Source organism: Nomascus leucogenys, chromosome 11 (genome assembly GCF_006542625.1).
Source record: "Nomascus leucogenys isolate Asia chromosome 11, Asia_NLE_v1, whole genome shotgun sequence".
NCBI lineage: Eukaryota > Metazoa > Chordata > Mammalia > Primates > Hylobatidae > Nomascus > Nomascus leucogenys.
This window is the reverse complement of record NC_044391.1, coordinates 63,104,537-63,129,041: the sequence shown is the minus strand read 5'-3', so window position 1 is coordinate 63,129,041 and position 24,505 is coordinate 63,104,537. Positions and strand designations below refer to the sequence as shown.

Below are 24,505 nucleotides of genomic sequence, written 5' to 3'. Positions count from 1 at the left end.
TGCAACAAAAAAAAAAAAAAAAAAGAAGAGGTAAATGTGTGTAGAAGAATACAGGTAGAGCTCCTATTCACATTCCACTGGAGCTAGGTTGGTTATATGACCACACCTGTCTGCAAGGATGGCTAGGAAATGTGGTCTAATCATGTGCCTAGGGAGTGTGAAGAATAGGCAGCAGTCACTGCAAGCATTTCAATGAAAACATGTGGCATTCCAGGTGAAGATGTCTAATAGGCAGTGGGAAATAGAGATCTAGAGTTCAGAAGAAAAGCCAAAGCCAAAGATACAGATGTGTCAGTCATCAGAAGACAAAATACAGGTCAGTGTTTCTCAAAATTCCAGCCTCCAGACCATCTGCATCACAATCACCCTGTGGGTTTGTTAAAAATACAGATTCCAAGACTCCACTCACTGAATCAGAATCTCGAGATAAAGCCTCAACACCTTCACTTATAATGAGCATCTAAGTGACTTTTATGGACACAAGTTTTAGAAACATAAGTAAAGGGAATTGCTGCCATTGATACAGAGAGATAAAGTTACCATAACTGAGAGAACATGGCCAAGAAAGTAATTGTTAACATGATCCTGTGGTTTCTGGACTTTGTCACTTCGTGCTATTTGTTAGACCAGTGGTTCTCAGGTCTAGCTTCACATTAGAATCACCTGATGAGCCCCCTTTTATTATTATTTATTTATTTATTTATTTTTATTTTATTTTATTTTTTTAAGAGATGGGAGTCTCACTCTGTTGCCTAGGCTGGTCTCAAGCTCCTGGCCTTAGGCAATCCTCCCACCTCAGTCTTCTGAGTAGCTGGGATTCCAGGTGCAAGCCACTGTGCCTGGCCTGATGAGCTTTTAAAAAATACTGATGCCCAGGCTTCACCCAAGACCAACGGAATGAGGTCTCCAAGTGTGAGACCCAGGCAGTAGCATTAAAAAAAAAAAAAAAAAAAAGCCTTCCACATAATTCAGAGATTTAGAGTACTGCCAGGGTTGAGAACCACTGTATTAGTCAAACTATATTACAGGCTCTTCATTCCAGAGTCTCAGATTGTTACCCTACCCCAGAGACTGCAAACTCTGGGGTAAAAACTCTGCTTTTAATTAGCTGTGAACAACAAAAAAATCGAGAGATTTCGCATTTTAAAAATCTGGATTTCTGACTCCTTTTGAGGCAGGCCATGCTGGGCTTACATACCCAAATAGCAAAGATCGGCTGGTAACAAGAAGCAGCTGCTCCAATCTGGCATTCATTTCCGTTCTCTGCCTGGCTACTCTAAGTCTACAAGTAATATAGGATAATAAGAGCATTATCACCACAGACAAATATGTTACCTGTTTACCTGCAACCATTATAAGTACTGTATGTGTAGTGAATGTATTTGTGTACACAGTAATTTAAGTCAGCCTTATAAACGCTTTCACATCCTCGGCCTCTTTATGAATCAACCCCTCTAACTTCTTCCTTTGAGACCTGGCATTTGAACACAAATACTACCTTCCATCAAGCTCCTGAGTAGTAAACACACATTGAGAACCCTACTTCAAAGGCCTGGGCTATATGAACCTCTAAATCCTCCATCTCCTAAGAAAACAGGAGATGTCCAAAAAATTCCTGATGTAAGTTCATGCCACCCTACTGTACCCCACATTACCACCCTCCCGGTAACTTCCTTGAATTCCCTAAAGGAGTTAACACAATGGCACAGTCCACATTGTTACCACAATCCTACCCACATCATGGATGACTTTCAAAATTCACATAATCTGTGCAATGCAGGTTCATGTAGATTGACCATCTCCTCTCTGTTCACAATTCTTTAGCCATATGTGTAAATCCTAAACTCTGCCATTCATTATCGGGGTGTTCTGCAGCTAGATTTTTATTGCATTTTCACACTCTAATCACAATGTCTTATCCTTCAGTTTCTTTCACTCCTACAATAACTCCATCTCCACTTTACAAATGCCCTTAGTCTCCTATATTTTTGAGCAATCAATGAACCCCATTCTACTCACTGCCCTTTCAGGCTAAAGGGCAGTATTTGGATCACTCTATAAATAACAAAAATTTTCCTGCCCTTGCAATTCTGATGTATCATCTTAGCCAACCCAAAGCCTGAATCAATTCCAAAATCTCTGATTTCCTCACAGATATAGTTGGATTGCCATAACTAGAGAAAAATGCCACAAACCAACAGATTGGTCCCACTATAGCTTCATGGTCTCTAATTTCTACTGTGTTTTCAATTCCACTCAGTATTTTATAATTGATGACCTCAATCTCCCAAAATATACTGTTTCAAAAGTTTTATTTTCCACCCCAATCATAAAGGTGTTGCCCAGGGTTCTGACTTTATAGTTCATCACTCTTGTCTAACTACATCTCCTTGGACAATCTCAATTTTGAATGTAGCTCCTCCCTTGAAACCATTCCTCCTATATATAGCAATATATACTATACACACAGTAAATAAAAAATACAGATATTTCTCTCCGCCTTATTTCCACATCCAACAAGCATGCCTGTTAATTTTCTACTTCCTAGGTATCTGTCAAATTTAACACTTTTTCTCCATCCCAATTCCCCTTCTCCAATTCAGATATTCATAATTTCTTGTTCAATCTCCAGTGCCATCTTTAAAAGTCGTCCTCTACACTGAACACAAAATAAACTACAATCACATTAGTTTACTTTACCTCTCCTCTCCCTACCTGGTTAATATTTCTCAGCAGTTGGTATTTTCTTAGCAGTAACTGCTAATAGGATAAAGCTCCTACAGTGAACTTTTTCTAAAACCACAGCACAGGATAAGGGTTGCTTTGTCTTCCTCTAGCACTTACACAGCTTCACCCTGTTTCAAATTATGTTATCTACTTGTGCATTCATTTCACTCTCTAGATGGTAAGTTGGTGATATAAGCATGGTGCCCTACATATAAACATTTGTACCACGGAATTAAACCAAAGATGTTCTATAGTATTGTTTTCTGTCAAACAGTAAATTGCCTAAGATAAAACTTGCTACAGTAAAATTAAACAGAAAATCTACTCTATTTAAAAAAAATCAGTAAGTATGAAAATACTGAACACTATTTAATCAAAAATTTCCATAAGTGAATATAGAAAAGTACCCCAGCATTTTTTTTTTTCTAATTTTTTGAGACAGAGTCTCAATCTGTCACCCAGGCTGGAGTGCAGTGGCGCAATCTCGGTTCACTGCAACCTCTGCCTCCCGGGTTCAAGTGATTCTCGTGCCTCAGCCTTCTGAGCAGCTGGGATTACAGGAGCATGCCACCACATCCAGATAATTTTTGTACTTTTAGTAGAGATGGGGATTCACCATGTTGGCCAGGCTGGTCTCAAACTCCTGATCTCAAGTGATCCACCCGCCTCGGCCTCCCAAAGTGCTGAGATTACAAGCATAAGCCACCTGCCTGGCCTTTTTAAAAAATTTTTTGAGACAGAGTCTCACTCTGTCACCCAGGGTGGAGTGCAATGGTGTGATCACAGCTCACTGCAGCCTCAACCTCCCAGGCTCAAGCAATTCTCCCACATCAGCTTCCAAAGGTACCAAGTGCATGCCACCACATCCAACTAATTTTTTTTTTTTTTTTTTTTTTTTTTTTTGTAGAAATGGGGTCTCCTTATGTTGCCCAGACTGGTCTCGAACTTCTGGGCTGAAGCTATCCTCCCACTTCAGCCTCCCAAAGTGCTGGGATTACAGGCGTGAGTCACCACACCCAGCCCCTAGCATTTAAAAATAAAGTATATTGGCCACTTGATGACACTCTTGTTCCATATTTTTAAACATTATATAATACTTTAAATCAGTTCCGTCCTAAGATTTATTACTATTATTATTTTATTTTATTTTGAGACAGAGTTTCACTCTTGTTGCCCAAGCTGGAGTGCAGTGGTACAATCTTGGCTCACTGCAACCTCCGCCTCCCAGGTTCAAGAAATTCTCACGCCTCAGCCTCCTGAATAGCTGGGACTACAGGCACGTGCTACCATGCCTGGCTAATTTTTGTATTTTTAGTAGAGACAGGGTTTTGCCATGTTGGCCAGGCTGGTCTCAAACTCCTGGCCTCAAGTGATCTGCCCACCTCAGCCTCCCAAAATACTGGGATTACAGGTGTGAGCCACTGTGCCCGACCGCTAAGGTTTATTATAAGATCTCATAACTACAGGGGGAAAAAAATGACCTGAAAACAATCTCATTCTAAGTCACTAACTCTTGGTAGAGTATGGCATGTTTCTTTGATACAAAATGAAATAAATCCTGATATATTCTGAATTTCATCTATGTTTTGAAAAAATAGACAATATAATCATTGTGTAAATACAGAAACAAGATGAGCTGGTGATGACACACTTGAAATGTAGATAACTTCACCAGGCATGCCCAAATATGAAAGTGATCACTTTCAGAGCGGGGCGGGGCAGTGGGGAGTGGGCAGCAGGGAAAATGACAGAAAACTTGACACATTCTCTTTTCTTCCATTAGCTGTTATTTAATCCAGTTGCTTCCAATGATTCCACGCTTCCATTAGTAAAACACATTTGAATATAAACCACTAATACATGCATACTAGATTTATAAAGTATGTTCTACAACATGAAACACATAACAAAGTGAAAAAAAATAGCTAGAGTATAACGTTCCACTGCCAGTAATAGGCCTGTGGAAGATGGTGTGGAAGCAAGGTGGCCCTGTAACACCCATCCAGTGGTGGCAAACTACAAAAAAATAATAATAATAATAAATTAATTAATTTTTAAAAAGGTGCTGGAGAGAGCAAGAAGGAAAACTCACGGGGTCAGGGTAATAACCTAACCACATTTAGGGGTGTGAACAAACACAGTGATGATACTGGTGTCAGGTCTGGAATTTGACTTTACCTTACCTACATGGTTATAAATTAGACTGTTACTGTTTCCTGGATCCTAGCAGACTTCTGGGTCAGAGAAAACACTTTATCACTCATAGCATAGCAACACGAGCATTGGTATGTTTGTGTCAGTTCGTTCTGGTACCAAGTCCAGGGGCAACGTGATATAAGCCTAGATAAATGTGGCACATGCAGTGGGTGTGGGTCACAACTGAGGAACACTGAACTTAAGGAACCTACCGTTTTTACACCAAGCAATAAGCAAGCCTGCTGTATGACAAAGAGGGAGACATTACTCTGGCCTTCAAGATTGCTCATTACAAACACATCTCTGAGAACTACCTTGAATAATGAGTGACCAGGGTCTTGCATATCTTGGCAAGATGTGCAGGAGTGCAAGACACCCATGGAGGACTGTCTCTCCTAACAACTGGGAGCCAGATTTCCCATAGATGGAAAAAGGAGATAAAAGTATGCAATAAAGGAGAAGGTATTGCCATGATCTCATAGTCAAGAATACACATAAACACTGTATAAAAATAAATGCAGAAGTAAAAGTCTGTGTGTGTCTGTGTGTTCAGATTCTTCGCTTCAAAAAATCACTCTCCACTATAGAAGGCCTGTGCTCCTTGGAGAAACACCTGAATTTAGAGTAAGGCAGAGAAGCCTAAGAGACTGAAACATCTTGTGTCAGAAAGAGGTGACCAAAGAATGACATGGACATGTCAAAACAACACAGATGACCTTGGTTTGGCAATGGATTCTTAGATATGACACCAAAAGCATGAGTAACAAAAGAAAAAAATTAGATAAATTGGACTTCATCAAAATTTAAAATGTGCATCAAAGAACATTATCAATAAAGTAAAAAGACAATCGACAGAATGGAAGAAAATATTGCAAATCATATATCAGGTACAGTTTAATATCATACTCCTAAAATTCAACAACAGAGAGACAAAAAACCCAGTTAAAAAAAATCAAAAAACTCAAAACAGACACTACTCCAAAGATATACGAATGACCAATAAGCACAAGAAATGATGTTCATCATCACTAGTCATCATTAGGAAAATGCAAATCGAAACCACAATGAGATATGACTTCACACTCATGAGGATGGTTACACACACATGACACAGACACACATATGGAATATAACAAGCATTGGCAAGAATGTGGAGCAACTGGGAACTTTATACATTGCTAACAGGAAAGTAAAATGGTGCTGCCACTATGGAAAATGGCTTGATGGTTCCTCAAAAAGATAAGCATAGAATTACCATATGATTCAGTAATTCCACTCTTACATATGTACCCAAAAAACTGAAAACACATACTCAAAAGAGATATTTGTATGCCAATGTTCACTGTAGCATTATTCACAATGCCAAAAGTTGAAAACAATTCAAATGTGGGTTTCTGTACCCACTAGGATTAAATTAATTCTATTCAACATTGTCAATAGAATTAATGCTCATGAATTGTGTACTTAAAAATTGTGTAAATGGCATACTTTATTATGTTACATATATTCTGTCACAAGCAAATATTTGAAAAACAAAACCAACCAACCAACCAACCACAGAAGCTAACTTGAAGGGACTCTCACTGGCCAAATTTGAGCATCAAAATAGTGACAGCAATGTATTACAACTCACTGAATAAAATAGGAATCTATTAGTCCATACACATATAAACAAAGTTTTGTCTGTTTTAAGGGGGTAAAGAGGTGAAGAGAATGTTCTTCCTTACAATAGAATGCCAGCACAATAAATATAGAAAGAATGGGCTAGGCACCCATTAAAACCTATTATCTTTGTCTTAGTAGGGTTGGACTGCTGTAACAAATTATCACAGGCTTAAAGAACAAACTATTTATATTTCTCATAGTTCTGGAGCTGGGAAATCCAAGATCAAGGTACCGGCAGATCTGGTGACGAGTGAGGACTTTCTTCTTGGTCTGACGATGGTTGTCTTCTCATTGTATCCTCACACGGTGGAGAGCAAGCTCTTATGTCTCTTCTTAATAAGGCACCAATCCCATTCATGAGGAATCCACCTTTATGACCAAATCTCACCTCCCAAAAGGCCTAACCTCCTAATACTATCACAATGGGGGGGCTAAGGTTTCAACATGAATTTGGGGGGACACAAATACTATGTCCATAGTATTAATAATTAACTCAGGCAAAACCATCAGTGGATGCTAAAACTAGCAGCTGAAAGTGGAACAGGAAATGACTCAATCATATAGTTTCAAAGTGTCTCCACACAAAGCAATTTCAGGGGGAAGGACAGCTTAATAGTAAAGAAACTTTGCAGACTCCATCTTAAACAAGTGATAAAAGTCAACTATACCAATAACGGCACAAACCAACATGTGCAGCGTATGGGAAGAAAAAGAATTCAGCAGCTGGGCGCGGTGGCTCATGCCTGTAATCCAAGCACTTTGGGAGGCCAAGGCGGGCAGATCACGAGGTTAGGAGTTCAAGACCAGCCTGGCCAACATAATGAAACCTCGTCTCTACTAAAAATACAAAAATTAGCCAGGTGTGGTGGCACACGCCTGTAGTCTCAGCCACTCGGAGGCTGAGGCAGGGGAATCACTTGAATCTGGGAGGCAGCGGTTGCAGTGAGCCGAGACCACACCATTTTACTCTAGCCCGGGTTGCAGAGTGAGACCTCATCTCAAAAAAAAAAAGAATTCAGCATCACTTCAGGAACTGTCCTGGCAAAAACGTATAACCTAGACCTAATCGCTAATCATGAAGAAACACTGGACAAACCTAAACTGAGAAAGAAAAAAAACAACTTGCCCTGTATTCATCTTGCCAAAACCACTAAACCATAAAAATCAAGGGAAGACTAAGGAGCTGTTCCAGATTGAAGAAGCTTATGAAAATGTGATTTATGAGCCCAGATTAAATTTTTTTGCCATAAAGCACATTACTGGGGACATTTCTGGAGACATTAATGAAATCTCTAGTGAAGGGTTACAGGAGTTCTCTCAGTTATTCTTGCAATTTTTCTTTTTTGAGACTGAGTCTAGCTCTGTCACCCAGGCTGGATGGAGTGCAATGGGTGATCTCAGTTCACTGCAGCCTCCATCTCCTGAGTTCAAGTGATTCTCCTGCTTCAGCCTCCTGAGTAGCTGGGACTACAGGTGTGTGCCACCACGCCTGACTAATTTTTGTATTTTTTGTGGAGACAAGGTTTTGTCATAATGGCCAGGCTGGTCTCAAACTCCTGACCTCACGTGATCTGCCTGCCTCAGCCTCCCAAAATGTTGGAATTACAGGAGTGAGCCATCGCACCTGGTCAATTTTTCAAATCTTTTAATATTTTCTTCCTACAGCACAAAGAATCACTTTGTACACCCCACTGACAAAAACAAAAATACTGACATGGCTTTCCTAATTGCTCAGAACATTACCAATAGATATAACTATTCTCTTTGCATGGTTTACAATGCATTAAATCTTTTTCTACAACAACAGCTATTTTCTGTTCACAAAGTCTTTCAAGTAGGAAATCTTCAATGAGCCCACCTGATATAGATAACAGCTTACAGAAGCCAGATAGATGCCAGGCAGTAAAAGCTATAGCTTACTGTGATAGCATAAAACCTGAGACATTATTGAAGATACTCAGACATCAAGTGAAGACACAGGCAGGTACGGACAGTACAAATACTCTCTATTCCCTGCTTTTTCTTCATAAAAATTATGTTTTGTTATTTGTTAAATATGTATAATTCATATTAAAATGTAGGCTACATGAAGACAGAGGCTTTAAATTCCCAGAGACTAGAAGAGCATTTCACATATCAGATACCACTAGAAATATTTAATAAATGAATGAATATACCATACAGAATGAACTCCATACTCTGAAAACAGAGAACATACCTTGTTTTAATGCCCATGGTATAGTTATGGAAGCTGATCAACCAATGAACCATTAATAATCAATGGATTTTGAAAGTAAAATTACAGTACAGGCAACATTGTGATCACAGAATAATTAGAATACAGTATGTCAGAATCTGTGTAAATTACTATATATCAGAATCATGGGATACTGTCATGGCATTACTTAAAGGAAATTTCAAACTACTTAGTATTAGTAAATAAGAAAGAAAAATAAACTAATTATCTAAATTAAAATGTTAAGATTTTTATTAAAAAAATAAAACACACGTTAAAGCATTTTTAGCAGGCAAACTGACATCTATCAATATTTACAATACATACATATACCCACTGACCCAGAAATTCTGCTTCTAGTAACCTATCTCATAAAAACTAAAGTACTATTTCACGAAAATATTATGTACTAGAATTTACTGCAGCACTGTTTTGTACTGTAAACAGAGTGACTAGCTAAACTATTTGACATATCCTCATCATGGACTATTACTTGACCATTAAAAAGACTCAATTTGGCCGGGAACAATGGCTCATGCCTACAATCCCAGCACTTTGGAGACCAAGGCAGGAGGATCGCTTGAGCCCAGGAGTTCAAGACCATCCTAGGCAATAAAGTGAGACCTCATCTCTACAAAAAAGTTAAAAAATAAAATAAAATAAAATAGATGGGTGTGGTGGCACACACCTGTGGTCCCAGCTACTCGGGAGGCTGAGGCAGGAGGAATGCTTAAGCCTGACAGATCAAGGCTACAGGGAGCCGTGATCACACCATTGCATTCAAGCCTGGGCGACAGAACTTTGTCTCAAAACAAACAACAAAAAGAGACTCAATTAAACGATCAAAAACCCTAAATGTTTATGAATATAGAGAAAAATATGGAAGAACTTATACCAAGATGTTATCATGGCTGTGGGGATTAGAGATTTATATATATGTTTTCATTTCATTTATGTAAAATTTTATATATGTACACGAAATGTTATTTTAAAAAGACAGGAAGAGAAAATTAAAATTAACATAAAAACTGTTATTTTACAAACTGAAAAATCACAATGGCAAAGATATAGAATCAACCTAAATGTCTGTCAATGGATGACTGGATAAAGAAAATGTAGTACATATATACAATGGCATACTATTCAGCCATAAAAAAAGATTGAAATCATGTCTTCTGCAGCAACATGGATGGAACTGCAGACCATTATCTTAAGTGAAACAACTCAGAAACATAAAGTCAGAGACTGAATGTTCTCACTTCTCACTAATAAGTGGGAGCTAAATAATGTGTACATATGGACATAGTGGAATGAGAGACGAGAGATTTGGAAGGGTGGGAGGCGAGTGAGGGATGAGAAATTACTTAATGGGTACAATATACATTATTCAAGTGGTGGATACAGTAAAAACCCAGACTTCACCACTACACAATATATTCATGTAACAAAATTGCACTCGTATCCATCAAATTTATACAAATAAAAAATAATAAAAATAAATAAAAACAAGCTAAAATAAATTTCTTTGGAGGTATTTCTTTGGAGGAGAAAGATAAGCCACTAGCTGATCTAATTTTTAAAAGTGTTTTGCAATTCTGCTTTTCACATAGGTCTTAATTACGTCAGATATTATTTGGATATATCAGCCTCCAATGTCATGTTTTTGAAATGTTTGTCCCAGCACACTATTTATTGAAAAGTTCATTCTTTCTCCATTGGATTTGTAATGCCACTGCTACTGTACCCCAAACTCCAGATATATCTAGGTTTATTTGCAGCTTCTGTTTCACTGGTCTATTTGACATCAACAGTACAACACTGTTTACATCACTACAGCTTTATAATTATGCACATATGGTATCTTGAGTCTTCACATCTTTTCAAGGCATTTTGGCCATTTAGCCCTTTACTCTTTCATATTAGTTTTAAAATCAACGTGTCAACTTCCATGCAAAATAAAAAATAAAAAAAATTTTGATTTTTGACTGGAACCAAATTGAATTATCACCTTAATTTGAGAACTGACATTTATATGATACTGAGTCTTCCTCACTAAGGATGTCATGATTCTCCTTTTACTCTGATTTACTTTTATTTCCTTTAGAAATGACTTGTAATTTCCTTGTATAGGCCTTATAGACTTTTGGTGAGTTTATTCCTATTACTCATTACAGTTTTCATGCTATAGTATTTTGAAAACAAATTTTCTAATTTATGCTGATAGTTGATCTTATTACATTGAACCTTGCTAATTTCCTAATAGTTCTTACAGTCTATAGACTTTCCTAGATTTTCTGCATAATTATATTATCTTTAAGTAGTTGTGTTTTTCATTATAATTCTTACAACTTATTTATTTTTCGCTTTACTATAGGGGTTGTTATCATGTTGAGTGGAAGCAATGACTAGGTGTCATTGTTTTGCTCTGATTTTAAAGCAAATGTTTCGGCCGGGCGCGGTGGCTCACGCTTGTAATCCTAGCACTTTGGGAGGCCGAGGCGGGTGGATCACGAGGTCAGGAGATCGAAACCATGGTGAAACACAGTCTCTACTAAAAAAATACAAAAAATTAGCCGGGCGTGGTAGCGGGCGCCTGTAGTCCCAGCTACTCGGAGAGGCTGAGGCAGGAGAATGGCGTGAACCCGGGAGGCTGAGCTTGCAGTGAGCCGAGATCAGGCCACTGTACTCCAGCCTGGGTGACAGAGCGAGACTCCGTCTCAAAAAAAAAAAAAAATAAAAAAAAATAAAGCAAATGTTTCTAATTTTACCATTCAGTACAGCAAATGCCCAATTATCCGGTCAAGGAAATTCTCTTTCCATTCCCAGCTGGCTATTTTTATAACTACTTAGTGATTAATTTTATCAAACCATTTTTTTCGGCATCTATTCTATTGCTTCTTTCGGAAGAAACAGTCTGCCATGGGTTCTGAATGTCCCTGCACATAATTGTCATGTATGCCAAATTCCAAGACCTAACTATCCACTGACACTGAACAGTTTCTGTAGCTGGTTACAGAGACGATTAAATAGGTTAAGGTGACCACAATGTGATTACTATGGCAGGTCACTCCCAGGGAAAGGAGGAATGGCTTGCTTTCTGCTTTCTACAAAAGGTACCAAGCTCTTGACCCTGGGTTCCACAGCCACAGTGTATCCCACTGTGTGCATAGTCACCATCTGTGCCTATCACATTGCCCTGTGGGATTTGGGGACAGGGAACCTGCACTACAATGCTGATCCTCCTGCTGATTGCTGTGCTGTGAATAAAAATCTGTCTTGCTCTGATCCACTGAATCTTGTCTACTTTTGGCATCTTTGGAGTTGTGACAGTTGATGCCTTGCCACTCTCTATGAGACTGGGGTTATTTTCCCTGATAGTTCATAAGAAATCTCTACAAGGCTCCTTTTACAACTTTTAATACCACCACTGTGATGTCATTTAAAAACAAAAACTATCAATCGATTTAAATGTGTCCATTGTTTCCTGCCCACAACTATTCTATTAGATGCCCTCTATAAGTAATCAAAGCCAACAATGATTGAGGCCCTTGCAAAATGTGTTTCCCAAAAGAACTTTATTAATTAAAGAAACTGAGATAATGCCTTATAATAGACTTTGTAAGAACCCAAATATTTCCAGAATGAAAAAAATGCCTTACTTTCTAATTAAGCAAACCTATCAAATCAAATTCTAAAGCAAACCTCATAATCCATACCACAAATTAATAATTTAATAATTAGCTTGCAAAACTAAATCACGATAGTTTTTTTTTTTTTTTTTAGACGGAGTCTCACTCTGTGGCCCAGGCTGGAGTGCAGCTGCACAATCTCAGCTCACTGCAACCTCCACCTCCCAGGTTCAAGCAATTCTCCTGCCTCGACCTCCCGAGTTGCTGGGATTACAGGTACCCGCCACCATGCCCAGCTAATTTTTTTTCCTTTTTTTTTTTTCTTTTGTATTTTTAGTAAAGGCAGGGTTCCACCATGTTGGCCAGGGTGGTCTCAAACTCCTAACCTCAAGTGATTTGCCCGTCTTGGCCTCCCAAAGCACGGAGATTAACAGTGTGAGCCACCGCACCAGGCCCAAATATTTTTAAATTTTTTTTATGAGTTACAAAATGCCAAGAGATGTGGAACACTAGTTATCAGTGCTATTATACTGCATAGTCACAAAAAGAATATAATGCTTATTGCTTTCAAAATTTAAAATCCCCGTAAAATATTTCATCTATGTGCCTTGAGTCTGTATTTCCAAAGCAGACATCTCGGTGAGTCAAGCATCAAAGTACTTATGCTATTATTTTTATCCTTTTACCTGTATTCAGGTTGCCTGCTTGCAGAATGATCATCTCTTGTCCATCTATAACCAGATTCATCCTGTAACATAAAAAAGCTACTTAGCTATTTGTTTACATTATTTTGGACAAGTGGGATATATCTAACAATACTACCAGAAACTAGACTGAATTTCCCTAAACTTCAAAGGCATAAAAAGGGAAAAACATTCAGCAAGTCATCCATTTCAACAACTGAAAGAGTAGACTGACTGAGAACCTGTGGTACCATTTATCTCTACTAAAATGCTTAAATTATTTCTTTGGTAGACTCAAACAACCTAATTGCCAAAGATACATATATCAATATCACAACAGTAAAGGGCTATTTGAGGACAAAGTCTAAATTTAATAAAGCACACATTTCTCAACCTCACATTTTTCTTTCTGTCAAGTTCTCTCACCAATTTTCAGATTCAAGCCCAATGAAAAACTTGCTACTTTCCCATTTTTCCTGCTCAAGTTTTATTTTCTCACCTTATTTTCAATTAAAAACCAAACTGGAAACAATATAAGAAACTGTCACTTATTGATAATCTATATCAGAGTAAGATTTAAATTTATTTAAGTTTAAATAAATTTAAAATTAAACAAAGCACATTTTGTTCTCTAAGACATATTTGCAAAGGTACATAAAAAAGAACCATATAGCAATCCACAGCAAATTACTTTAAAATTACACACAGAATTGGCCAGGTGCAGGGGCTCACGCCTGTAATTCCAGCACTTTAGGATGCCAAGGAGGGTGTATCACTTGAGTTCAGGATTTCGAGACCAGCCTGGCCAACATGGTGAAACCCCATCTTTACAAAAATTAGCCGGGCACGGTGGTGTGCGCCTATAGTCCCAGCTACTCGGGAGGCTGAGGCAGGAGAATTACTTGAACCCGAGAGCCGGAGGTTCTAGTGAGCCAAGATCGTGCCACTGCACTCCAGCCTGGGCAACAGAATGAGACTCTGTCTCAAAAAATAAATAAATAAAATTATAGATAGAATAATACAATATGCAAATTACATATCAGGAAAACGGATTCATCTAAAATAAATACCCTCATCTTCCTCTTTAGCATCACACACTCTATTCTTATATAAATAAAACATAATCATTTTCCATCTCAACATTAAATATAAACACAATTCAAAACTTAACAGTGATAATAAAATATTAAATCAAGTAATCTGTTTGCATTACATAACTGAACTCTATATAAGAATTAGTGTCATGAGACTCTTAAGGATCACAAGTATGCCTGTTGTTTGTTTGAAGGGAATTTAAAGAAAAAATGTTATACACACAAAAGTATAAAGACAAACATAACTGGTAACAATATTAGAAAAAACTGCCATTGAAGCTTTATTATGCTACAAGTTTTTAGGAAAAAAAATCATTTTCATGAGGTTTCAAATCCAAACTGGTCCAATGAATAGAAAACTCACATAGGGTTTTCATAAAAGTGGTAACAACTGAGACGGTGCACTAAAATCTCAAACTTTCACCACTATTCAACTCATCCATGTAACCAAAAGCTACCTGAACCCCAAAAGCTACTGAAATAAAATAAAAATTTAATAAGTATGAGGACCACAGAAAAGCAGCATGACATTCAAAAGCTGAATAAAATAAAAATCAATTCTGTGAAAACTAAGAAAGCTATAAAACCCCAAACTTTAGAAACAAACACGAGAAAACACTGAATAGTCTCATTATGACTTTGGAATTGTTTAGGGGTCACTATGATGCAGTAGTAAGAGAAACCAGACTCCCATACATACCGATCCTGAGTAAATCACCTTACCTCCATTTCTTCAAGCGTAAAGTATGAAAACTAATTCCAACAGCCAATGTGAGGTCAAATTATTTTATAAACAGGGTTTGAATATGTACTGTTAATTGTCATATTATACAGTAGGAAAGGGGGAAAAAGAGAAAAGGTGGGAAAACAACCTAGCTGAGGAATACTGAAAACATGCAAGGTAGGACAGAGGAATTCCATCAAGGAATAATATTAAGTTCAATTACAGATTACTGCAACATTAAATACATACTTCTAGATTATTAAGAATGCTCAAGAGAAGCAAGTTGTAATAGTAATAACAGCAGCTAACTTTTTTTTTTTTTTTTTGAGACAAAGTCTCGCTCTGTTGCCCAGGCTGGAGTGCAGTGGCACGATCTTGGCTCACTGCAACCTCCACCTCCCAGGTTTAAGCAATTCTCCTACCTCAGCCTCCCAAGTAGCTGGGATTACAGGCACCCACCACCACAACTGGCTGGTTTTTGTATTTTTAGTAGAGACAGGGTTTCACCATGTTGGCCAGACTGGTCTCGAACTCCTTACTTCAGGTGATCCACCTACCTCAGCCTCCCAAAGTGCTGGGATTACAGGTGTGTGCCACTACGCCCAGCCAGCTAACATTTTTAAATTGCTTCCTATGATGATGTTTTGAGTGCTTTCTAATCTCAGTTAAGAAATAGTCTTTAGGCTGGGAGTGGTGGGTGGCTCACGCCTATAATCCTAACACTTTGGGAGGCCGAGGTGGGCAGATCACTTGAGGTCAGGAGTTCGAGACCAGCCTGGCCAACATGGTGAAATGCTGTCTCTACTGAAAACACAAAAAATTAGCCAGGCATGGTGGCACGTGCCTGTAATCCCAGCTACTTGGGAGGGTGAGGCAGGAGAATCACTTGAACCCAGGAGGCACAGGTGCAGTGAGCCAAGATTGCACCACTACACTCCAACCTGGGGGACAGAGAAAAGACTCTGTCTCAAAAAAAAAAAAAAATTAAGTGGGTTATCTAGTAAGAAATGGTAACCACCTGCTCATCACCTATTAAGTACCAAGACAACAGATTACCTTTAAATGGTTTTGCAAATCCCTGCCAATTCAGGGGAATAAAAAAAGCAGGCTGGTTGGAATTAATTTCATTTAGATAGTGCCATCCAGAGTGCTTACCTACTTTGTCCAGTACCCCAAGATTCTTGACTACTAGGTCCCATCTGACAGCTCCAGCAGGCAATTCACACGAGAGCATCAAGCAGAAAGTGTTTATTCAACTGCTTTCATGGCCGTCACATAAATTTTTAAATTACATTAATTTTAAACTTAGAAGAAATAACAATTAGTACATGGGGGAAATTTACATACTCCTCTGTGAGGTGGACCACTTCTTCGATCATGAGAAAAACTGCGGCCCTCGTCATAGTCTCGGTAATCAACATGACTGTAATATCTATTGTAGCTTCCTTCACCAGGTCTGTCTAGCAGTGGTGGTTTCTTTGGCACAATATTAACTAGTCTATTGTAGCCATCCTAAAACAGACAAAAAGAAATATATACAAATCACTAATTTCTCTATTTGGTTTTGGAAAGGTTTTTAAAAAGCACAGGAGTTCTTACCCTTAATCAAATGACCTAAATGTATAAACAAAAGCATTAATGAAGTAACATAAATATAACTAATACTAAGGTCTTCACATGGATTAAAGGAAATCAAGTTGTTCAACGAAGAAAGCCAGGTGTTCAAAATGACATGCAGCAATGTGAAAACCAATCATAAGTAAAAGAAAAAATACAATATTATCATTTTAATAAAAAATAAACTTAAGACAGAATGTTACAGTAGCTCTATCCCTAATTGCCTAACAATTTTAGAAATAAAATTATGTAAGACAGCTCTCATATTTGGTCTACTATACTATTTAGAAGAAATATAAGCTATTTACACACTAGCAACAGCTAATGATGATACTGAGCCAGAATGATCAAAAGGAAACATTTTGCTATTTTTCCAGCAGTAATGGAGAGAGGAGAGCCTTTGGCTTTATAGGTCTAGAAGCAAAATAAAAGCTGATATAAAATTTGAACTAATTTTCAAAGTACTGGAATACATTGTTAATGTTTTTAAAAAAAAAATGAGTAGGTTTTTTTGTGAGACTTGGGGAATTGGACACAGGGAGAACATACGTCTTAGGTTAGTAGCTGCTATAAAATAACAAAAACGATTATTCACAGAAAGAAGTAGAGAGCTACAGAACATATATCTGTACATAATCTGGTCTTGGGCATTCATGGCACATCAATCAATATCAAATGAGATATATGTTAAAAAAAACTGTAAAGCCTGATATAACATAAGATCAATATGAATTAACTAATCTGGAAAAAAACAAAACTTACAAAATATAAAGCCCAACCTTCAGAGCTGTTTATCTATCATCCCAAGCCTGTAAAATGAAATTAATACTAACACCTACCTCATGGCATTGTGAGGACTAAATGAGAAATGGAATGCAAAGTGTTTAGTACCGTGTTCAGGCACCCACTAAGTGCTCAAAAAATGTTTGCTATATTGATTACTACTGTGCAAATCTACGGAAAAAAATACTAAGTACCTCAAACTGTTTCCTTAAATTACTTCTTAGCCCTAATAACTATAACGATTCAATTGTTATTAAATGACTATATACTATTCAAATCTCTCGATAGGTAGGAAATTTGTCAATGGGTCAGGAAAAAATAAAATCAGTAGTTTGTATTTATTTGAGAGCTTAAAAGATCTAACTAATTTTTCCCATGGGGATCTAAGGTGGTTACCTCCTTCAGTATGTTAGATATTAAATTATAAGATATATTCTACATTTACATAAAATATGATACACAAATGAATATATTGACTCATCTACAAATTACCTTTCACAGAGATTTCAATTAAATTTAAGTAAATACTAAGCTGCCAAAAAAAAAAGGAAACTGGCATTAAGCCAAAATTAGTAAAATTACAATTTACATCATTTCTAATTGAAAATTTGTCACTCATCAGAATAACTGACTTCTCCAAATTCCAATAAACCATAACAATCCATTACACAATATCCTTGTTTGTTTGTGTACAATTATTTGGAGGGATGGTGGGGTGAGTATGCATGCCTAAACACTCCTATGAGTAGAGAGCTTATTATTTTACAAAGCACTCTGTTCCTTTGTTCAACAGCCTCAGTTATTAGAAAGTTATTTGAGGATTGTAAAATGTATTTGGTAAAACTTTGGCAGAAGTAAAATTCAAATCACATTTAGCTACTTATTTTAAAAAATTGCTTTACCAACTGAAGTAAATGAAAACAATCATTCTAAAAGTTGTTTGAGGCCGGGCAGGGTGGCTCATGCCTATAATCCTAGCACTTTGGGAGGTCAAGGCAGGTGGATCACTTGAGGTTAGGAGGTTGAGACCAGCCTGGCCAACATGGTGAAACCCCGTTTCTACTTAAAAAAAAAAAAAAAAAAAAAAATTAGCCAGGTGAGGTGTGCATGCCTGTAGTGCTAGCTACTCAGGAGGCTGAGGTAGGAGAATCGCTTGAACCTGGGAGGCAGAGGTTGCAGTGAGCCGAGATCGCACCACTGCACTCCAGCTGGGGCAACAGAGCAAGACTCCATCTCAAAAAAATAAATAAAATAAAAATAAAAGTTGTTTAATCAGCAAAAGAAAAAAATTCAATGACAGCTCTTATACCTGGCTATAAAGACCAAGTTGGTATTTTGAGAAAGTGTTCAAATATATGTACATTATACTTTCTCTGCTCTGTAGATACCTAATCTTAAAGAAAACTCCCTAGCTATATGAAAAGATTTAAGGAAACAAAGATGACTGCAGGAGGCTGTAGCAAAGAGGACTGTATTTTTTAAAGCATTCGTGTCTTATCCAGGTATATCGTTCAAGGATTTTTGTTCCCAATAAAATCTATGATGAGTGGCAAAGAATTCAGAATTTCCCTTTCAAATTCTTTGAGATGGAGTCACACTCTGAGGCACAGGCTGGAGTGCAGTGGTGCAATCTCAGCTCACTGCAACCTACACCTCCTAGGTTCAAGTGATTCTCCTGCCTCAGCCTCCCGAGTAGTTGGGATTACAGGTGCATGCCACCATGCCCAGCTAATTTTTTTGTATTTTTAGTAGAGACAGGATTTCACCGTATTGGTCAGGCTGGTCTCGAATTCCTGACCTCAAGTAATCCATCTGCCTATGCCTCCCAAAGTGCTGGGATTACAGGTATGAGCCACCGTGCCCGTCCCTTTCAAAAGATTATATTGTTGAAATTCAAACAGTATTTTTATTACCTGCATTGCCAGACATGAATACAAATAACAACACTGAAATTCTTATGCAAATCTTACATTAAGCTGTAAACATGTAATTTTCCTTTCTATATGCTAACATAGGTACACAGACGTAAAATAGTACTGAAATGTTTGGAACCTCCATTTTAGAAAGATATTGGCAAAAAGCAATTTAAAAATGGACAAAGACCATAAACAGGCATTTCTCCAAAGAAGACATAAAAATGGCCAGCTCCCCAGCTGTAGGCAGCTTCCTAGGTCGCCTTATACCTAAGCAAGCATTACACTGCTGGGAGAACAGTAGCCAATAGCTGATTGGCATTCTGGCCCTGGTTCATGCCAGCTCTATGTTGACTACACCAGGATGCCAGCATAGTTGAAAAGAAAAAAAAAAGGCCAGCTGGGCGCAGCTGCTCACACCTGTAATCGCAGATACTTGGGAGGCTAAGGTGGGAGGATCTCTTGAGCCTAGGAGTTCAAGGCTGCAGTGAGCTGACTGGTGACTGCACTCCAGCCTGGGAAAACAGAGTGAGACGCCATGTCCAAGTAATAATAATTTTATTAAAAAAAGGTGCTTGACATCACTAACCATAGGGAAAATGCAAATTAAAACCACTATGAGATACCCCCTCACACCCTTAGGGATGGCTATGGTCAGAAAGACAAGAGATAACGAATGTTGGCGAGGGTATGAGGGAAAGAGAACCCTAGTACATTGTTGGTGGGAATGTAGATTGGTACAGCCATTATGGAAAACAGTATGGAAATTCCTAGAGAAAGTAAAAATAAAACTACCACATGACCCAGTAATCCCTCTTCTGGGTATACTGTATACCCAAAGGCGATGAAATCACCACCTGTTCAAGATATTCACACTTCCATGTTCATTGCAGCATTATTCACAATTGCCAAATTTAGAAACAACTTAAGCTCCCATGGATGAACAAATGTATCAAGAAAATCTGGTATATAAATATATTAGTGGAATATTATTCATCCTTATAAAAAGAGGGAGATACTGCTATTTACAACACATGGATGTAACTGAAGGACATTATGCCAAGTGAAATAAGCTATATACACACAAAAAAAAATATTGCATGATAATCATTTATATGTGGAATTTAAAGAAAACAAAAAAGAGCTCTAACACACAGAGACAGAGGATGAAACTGGTTACCACGGGTAGGGGAAGAAATGGGGAATGGTAAGTCAAGGAATACAAAATACATAAGTAAGATGAATAAGTCTAGAGATCTAATGTACAATATGAGGACCAAAATTAATAAAACTGTATTGCATTAGAAATTTTTGTGAAATATACAAATTTTAGGTGTTCTTATCACACAGAAAGGTAACTATGTGGGATGATGAATATGTTTGTCTCCTTCACTACAGTAACCACTGTACTATGAATATGCGCCATGTGTATCTGCATCTATATGTATCCCATAACATCATGTTGTGAATCTCAAATATACACAATAAAATTTAATGTTAAAAATAAGTAAACAAAAATAAAAAATGGAAAGAAAAAAGAGGAAAATACCTTGAAAAACAATGGCACCATAACATACAAACCAGAAAAAAAAATTATGACTTATAAAGAATATCTTAAAAGGTTAACAGGGTCATTTTCAATTAATCAAAAAATAAACTCAATGGAGTTGAAACATTTCTATTATTTCAAATGCAGATATCTTGAATTTAAATATAAAATCTCAATCTACTCCATTAATGATATCAATTTTCACTGCTTCTGTTCACTAAAAATATCTACATACTAATATAGATATTAATATATATCTACATATTAATGGTTATATAAGTATCTTTATTAAAAAGATCAGAATTTTCTGCGGATGTTACTAGAATTTCCAAAAAATATGCATAGAATTTATTGGATTTGCTACTCCAAAGTTAGTATTAATCGTGTTAGTATTAATGGTATGATCAGTAAGACCAAAAATAAAAAGTATACGTAGCTCATTTAAAATAAAAGGTCTATCTATTGATAATTTACCTACTCTGGCAGGATATTAAAAAAAAAAAACTTGCACATAAACACTTTTGGAAAGTTATACTTCAATGAAATTTAAACTTTCAAATCTGTCATCATCTTATGGGTGAGGTCTCACCCTAAGATTACTACTACAAGACCCTCTAAGTGTGTGTAATAAGAATTCTTTGGTTTGCTTACGTTAATGAGAATCTGGTCAGAATAAAATACCTAGTTTTCCAAATGGTGAAATGGTTTTGTTAGAAAATAATCAGCTACTTCTTAATTTGCCATACATTCCAATATAACTATCTGTTACAGGAAATGCTTTCATTTTAGTAAGTAAAAGCAACAAGTTAATGGTTATTTGATTTGATATAAAAATCTGTATCAAATTTTTCACACTGGCTGGGCACGGTAGCTCACACCTGTAATCCCAGCACTTTGGGAGGCTGAGCGGGGCAGATCAGCTTGAGGCCAGGAATTCGAGACCAGCCTGGCTAACATGGTGAAACCCCATCTCTACTAAAAATACACAAAATTAGCCAGGTTTAGTGGCACACACTTGTAATTCCAGCTATATGGGAGGCTGAGGCACAAGAACTGCTTGAGCCTGGGAGGTAGAGGGTGCAGTGAGCCGAGATTATGCCACTGCACTCCAGCCTGGGCAACAGAGCAAGACTCTGTCTCAAAAAAAAAAAAAAAAAATCCACACTGTTGTTAAATCTCATAATTAACTAGGTAAAAATTGTGTGAATTACCATGTTTCTTTAAAAATATTTCTTTTCCAATATGTCATTAAAATTTACTCATTTTAACAAAAAATCATTTAATTTAAAATGAAAGTATTAATATAAAAGTATTAAGCCCATCCCCCCCCCAAACATTTTTATCTTCTAGCGACACATGTTGAAATACTTATTGACATTTTAAGTGTGGTATCATGGTTTTACTTCAAAATAATCTAGGAGGGAAGAAAGTGGTAGAAGCATAGACAAAACAAGATTGGCAATGAAACTGATAATTGATTTCTCCTTTGGGTGTTGATCACATTAATGTGTGTTATTATATGCTTGATATTTCCCCTTATAAAACATCAAATAACAACTAAAACACACTAACCTACCAAAGAAATAAGTAAATACAATGGTATATGTAAATAATCAATGCCATTATGTCCTATCACAATCAACTTACAATGCAAATGTAAGCCTACAAAACCTTTATTGGTCTTACTTACTGCTGTATTCCCAGCACCTAGAACAGCACCTGGCACACAGTAAGCACCACATCCATAATATATACATTATACCCTGCTATCTCAATTTTATTTTACTTCTGGCATCACATGCTTTTTACAGAAAAGTACCATACAAACCATACCTAACTAAAATATTCTATTACACAGGCTGGTAGGCTTTTGCTTTCATAAGCTTGTGATTTCCTAACTCTGATCCCTACAGTCTATGACATGTATTTCTATTGTAGCACTTGTTGATTTATTTCACTCACTGTTTCTTGAATGAAATATTGGTGTTTCTGAGTCATTCCAACATCTTTTGGTGACAGTGGGTCAAAAACATGAAAACTGGTATTGACCCAGAGAGCTAAGACATCTTATTAGAGAATGTAGCCAAGAATTGATCACATTTCTTCTGAAAATAGTGACAACAAAAGAAAGTTAAGTCCTTGCAATTCTGTCAGCAAAGAAAGTAAAACACCTCTTAGGGCAACTCTACACGAGGGAACATTACTAAATCAAACTCAGCAAAGACACACTTTTTTTACATTTCATGTATGTAATTTTCCCATTAAAAAAACTATAAAAAAATTGCACTCTAGCTAATAATACGTATGCTTGAGTAGTTAATGGGAAGAATACTGTTGTCCACAATTTACTTTGAAATGTATTCAAAAACACAGATGGATTAATAGCATGAATAAATAAATGATAAAGCAAGTTTAGTAAAATGTTAATAGCTGAGTCTAAATGGGGAGTATATGGATGGTCACTATAAAAATTCTTTCGACTGATGTATGTTTGAAAAATTCCATAATAAAATATTGGGAAGTTGTACTTACATGGGAAAATTTACTTGAACACTGATGACTGTATAAAACAGTAATAATATGTGGGGCATAAAAAGAACAAAAATTTAAATATGCCTGTGAAGATTTTGAATAAAAGTGTTTCATGAAATAAGAATGGAAAGAAAAAATATTTCAACATTAACACATTTTAAACAATGTTATATGGAATATGTATATAACTGAATTACTAAATTAAGTAGACTTGACTGTCAAGTTGGTCAAAAGAAAAATTTCTGGATTATGGTTTGAGTACATTTACATTTGAGAACAGGTGGAACTGATATGCATCCCATCTATTCCCTACTAAGGCTCAGATATTAACAAAATCATGTTCTGGATTTACTAAAGGATTTATTTTTGATTGGTCAAACCCTCTAGGAGAGAGAAATAAACAATGACAAGAATAATAAAAAAGATTCAATTAATCTAAGGAAGTAAATATTGTTATTTAACTACTTAATTACAAAAACTCATTATGTAACTCAAATTTACCACAAATGTGACAGAAAAATAACGTGTTGCTGCTCTTGACATCACTACTAGTCAATATTGTTCTCCCTGCTGCTGCCAAAACCAGAAAAATATTTTAATGGGAAATAATGTATTTGTTAAAGAAACAGAAAAATGAAGCAGGGATAAGCAGATAGGACTGCTTCAGCCCCAGCTCTGTTGTAATTGCCCAGAATATAAACTGCTAGTGCTCTGATCCTAATTTCCAAACTTTATAACTTTTAAAAATTCTGAAACTGGAACTTCTCTCCCATTTTCAAATAAGCTAATGAAAAAACGACATTTTATGTTGCAGCTTCATTAAAATGTTCCGTATTACCTATCTGTTCCCCAACAGGCTAAGAAGCTGGACCCTCATAAGTGGAAATTTACATGTATTTAAAAGCCATTCTGGGCCGGGCATGGTGCCTCATGCCTGTAATCCCAACAATTTGGGAGGCCAAGGTGAGAGGATCGCTTGAGCCCAGGGGTCTGAGGCTGCAGTGAGCTGTGGCTGCTCCACTGCACTTCAGCTAGGTGACATAGCAAGACCCTGTGTGTATGTACGTATGAATGAATGAATGAATAAATAAATGCCATTCTGTCACAAAACTTGATAAAGGTTAAGAAATCAGATAACTAAGCTCATAGAAATTATA

At 36.9% G+C, this 24,505-nt stretch overlaps 1 protein-coding gene across 22 annotated transcripts in view; it reads right to left on the bottom strand.

The window, feature by feature from the left end:
* PPHLN1 (periphilin 1) overlaps window positions 1-24,505 on the bottom strand; it is a 125,322-nt gene that overhangs the window by 84,671 nt on the left and 16,146 nt on the right. For 11 of the 22 annotated variants that reach the window (XM_030822648.1, XM_030822651.1, XM_030822654.1 and 8 more), the window contains 2 exons: window positions 16,302-16,466; window positions 13,140-13,201 (listed from right to left, as the gene is read on the bottom strand). In XM_030822648.1, coding sequence (XP_030678508.1) covers window positions 13,140-13,201; window positions 16,302-16,466 — 227 coding nt within the window. The remainder of the gene's footprint in view (window positions 1-13,139; window positions 13,202-16,301; window positions 16,467-24,505) is intronic. The other 11 variants (XM_030822656.1, XM_030822658.1, XM_030822660.1 and 8 more) reach the window with 1 other exon arrangement.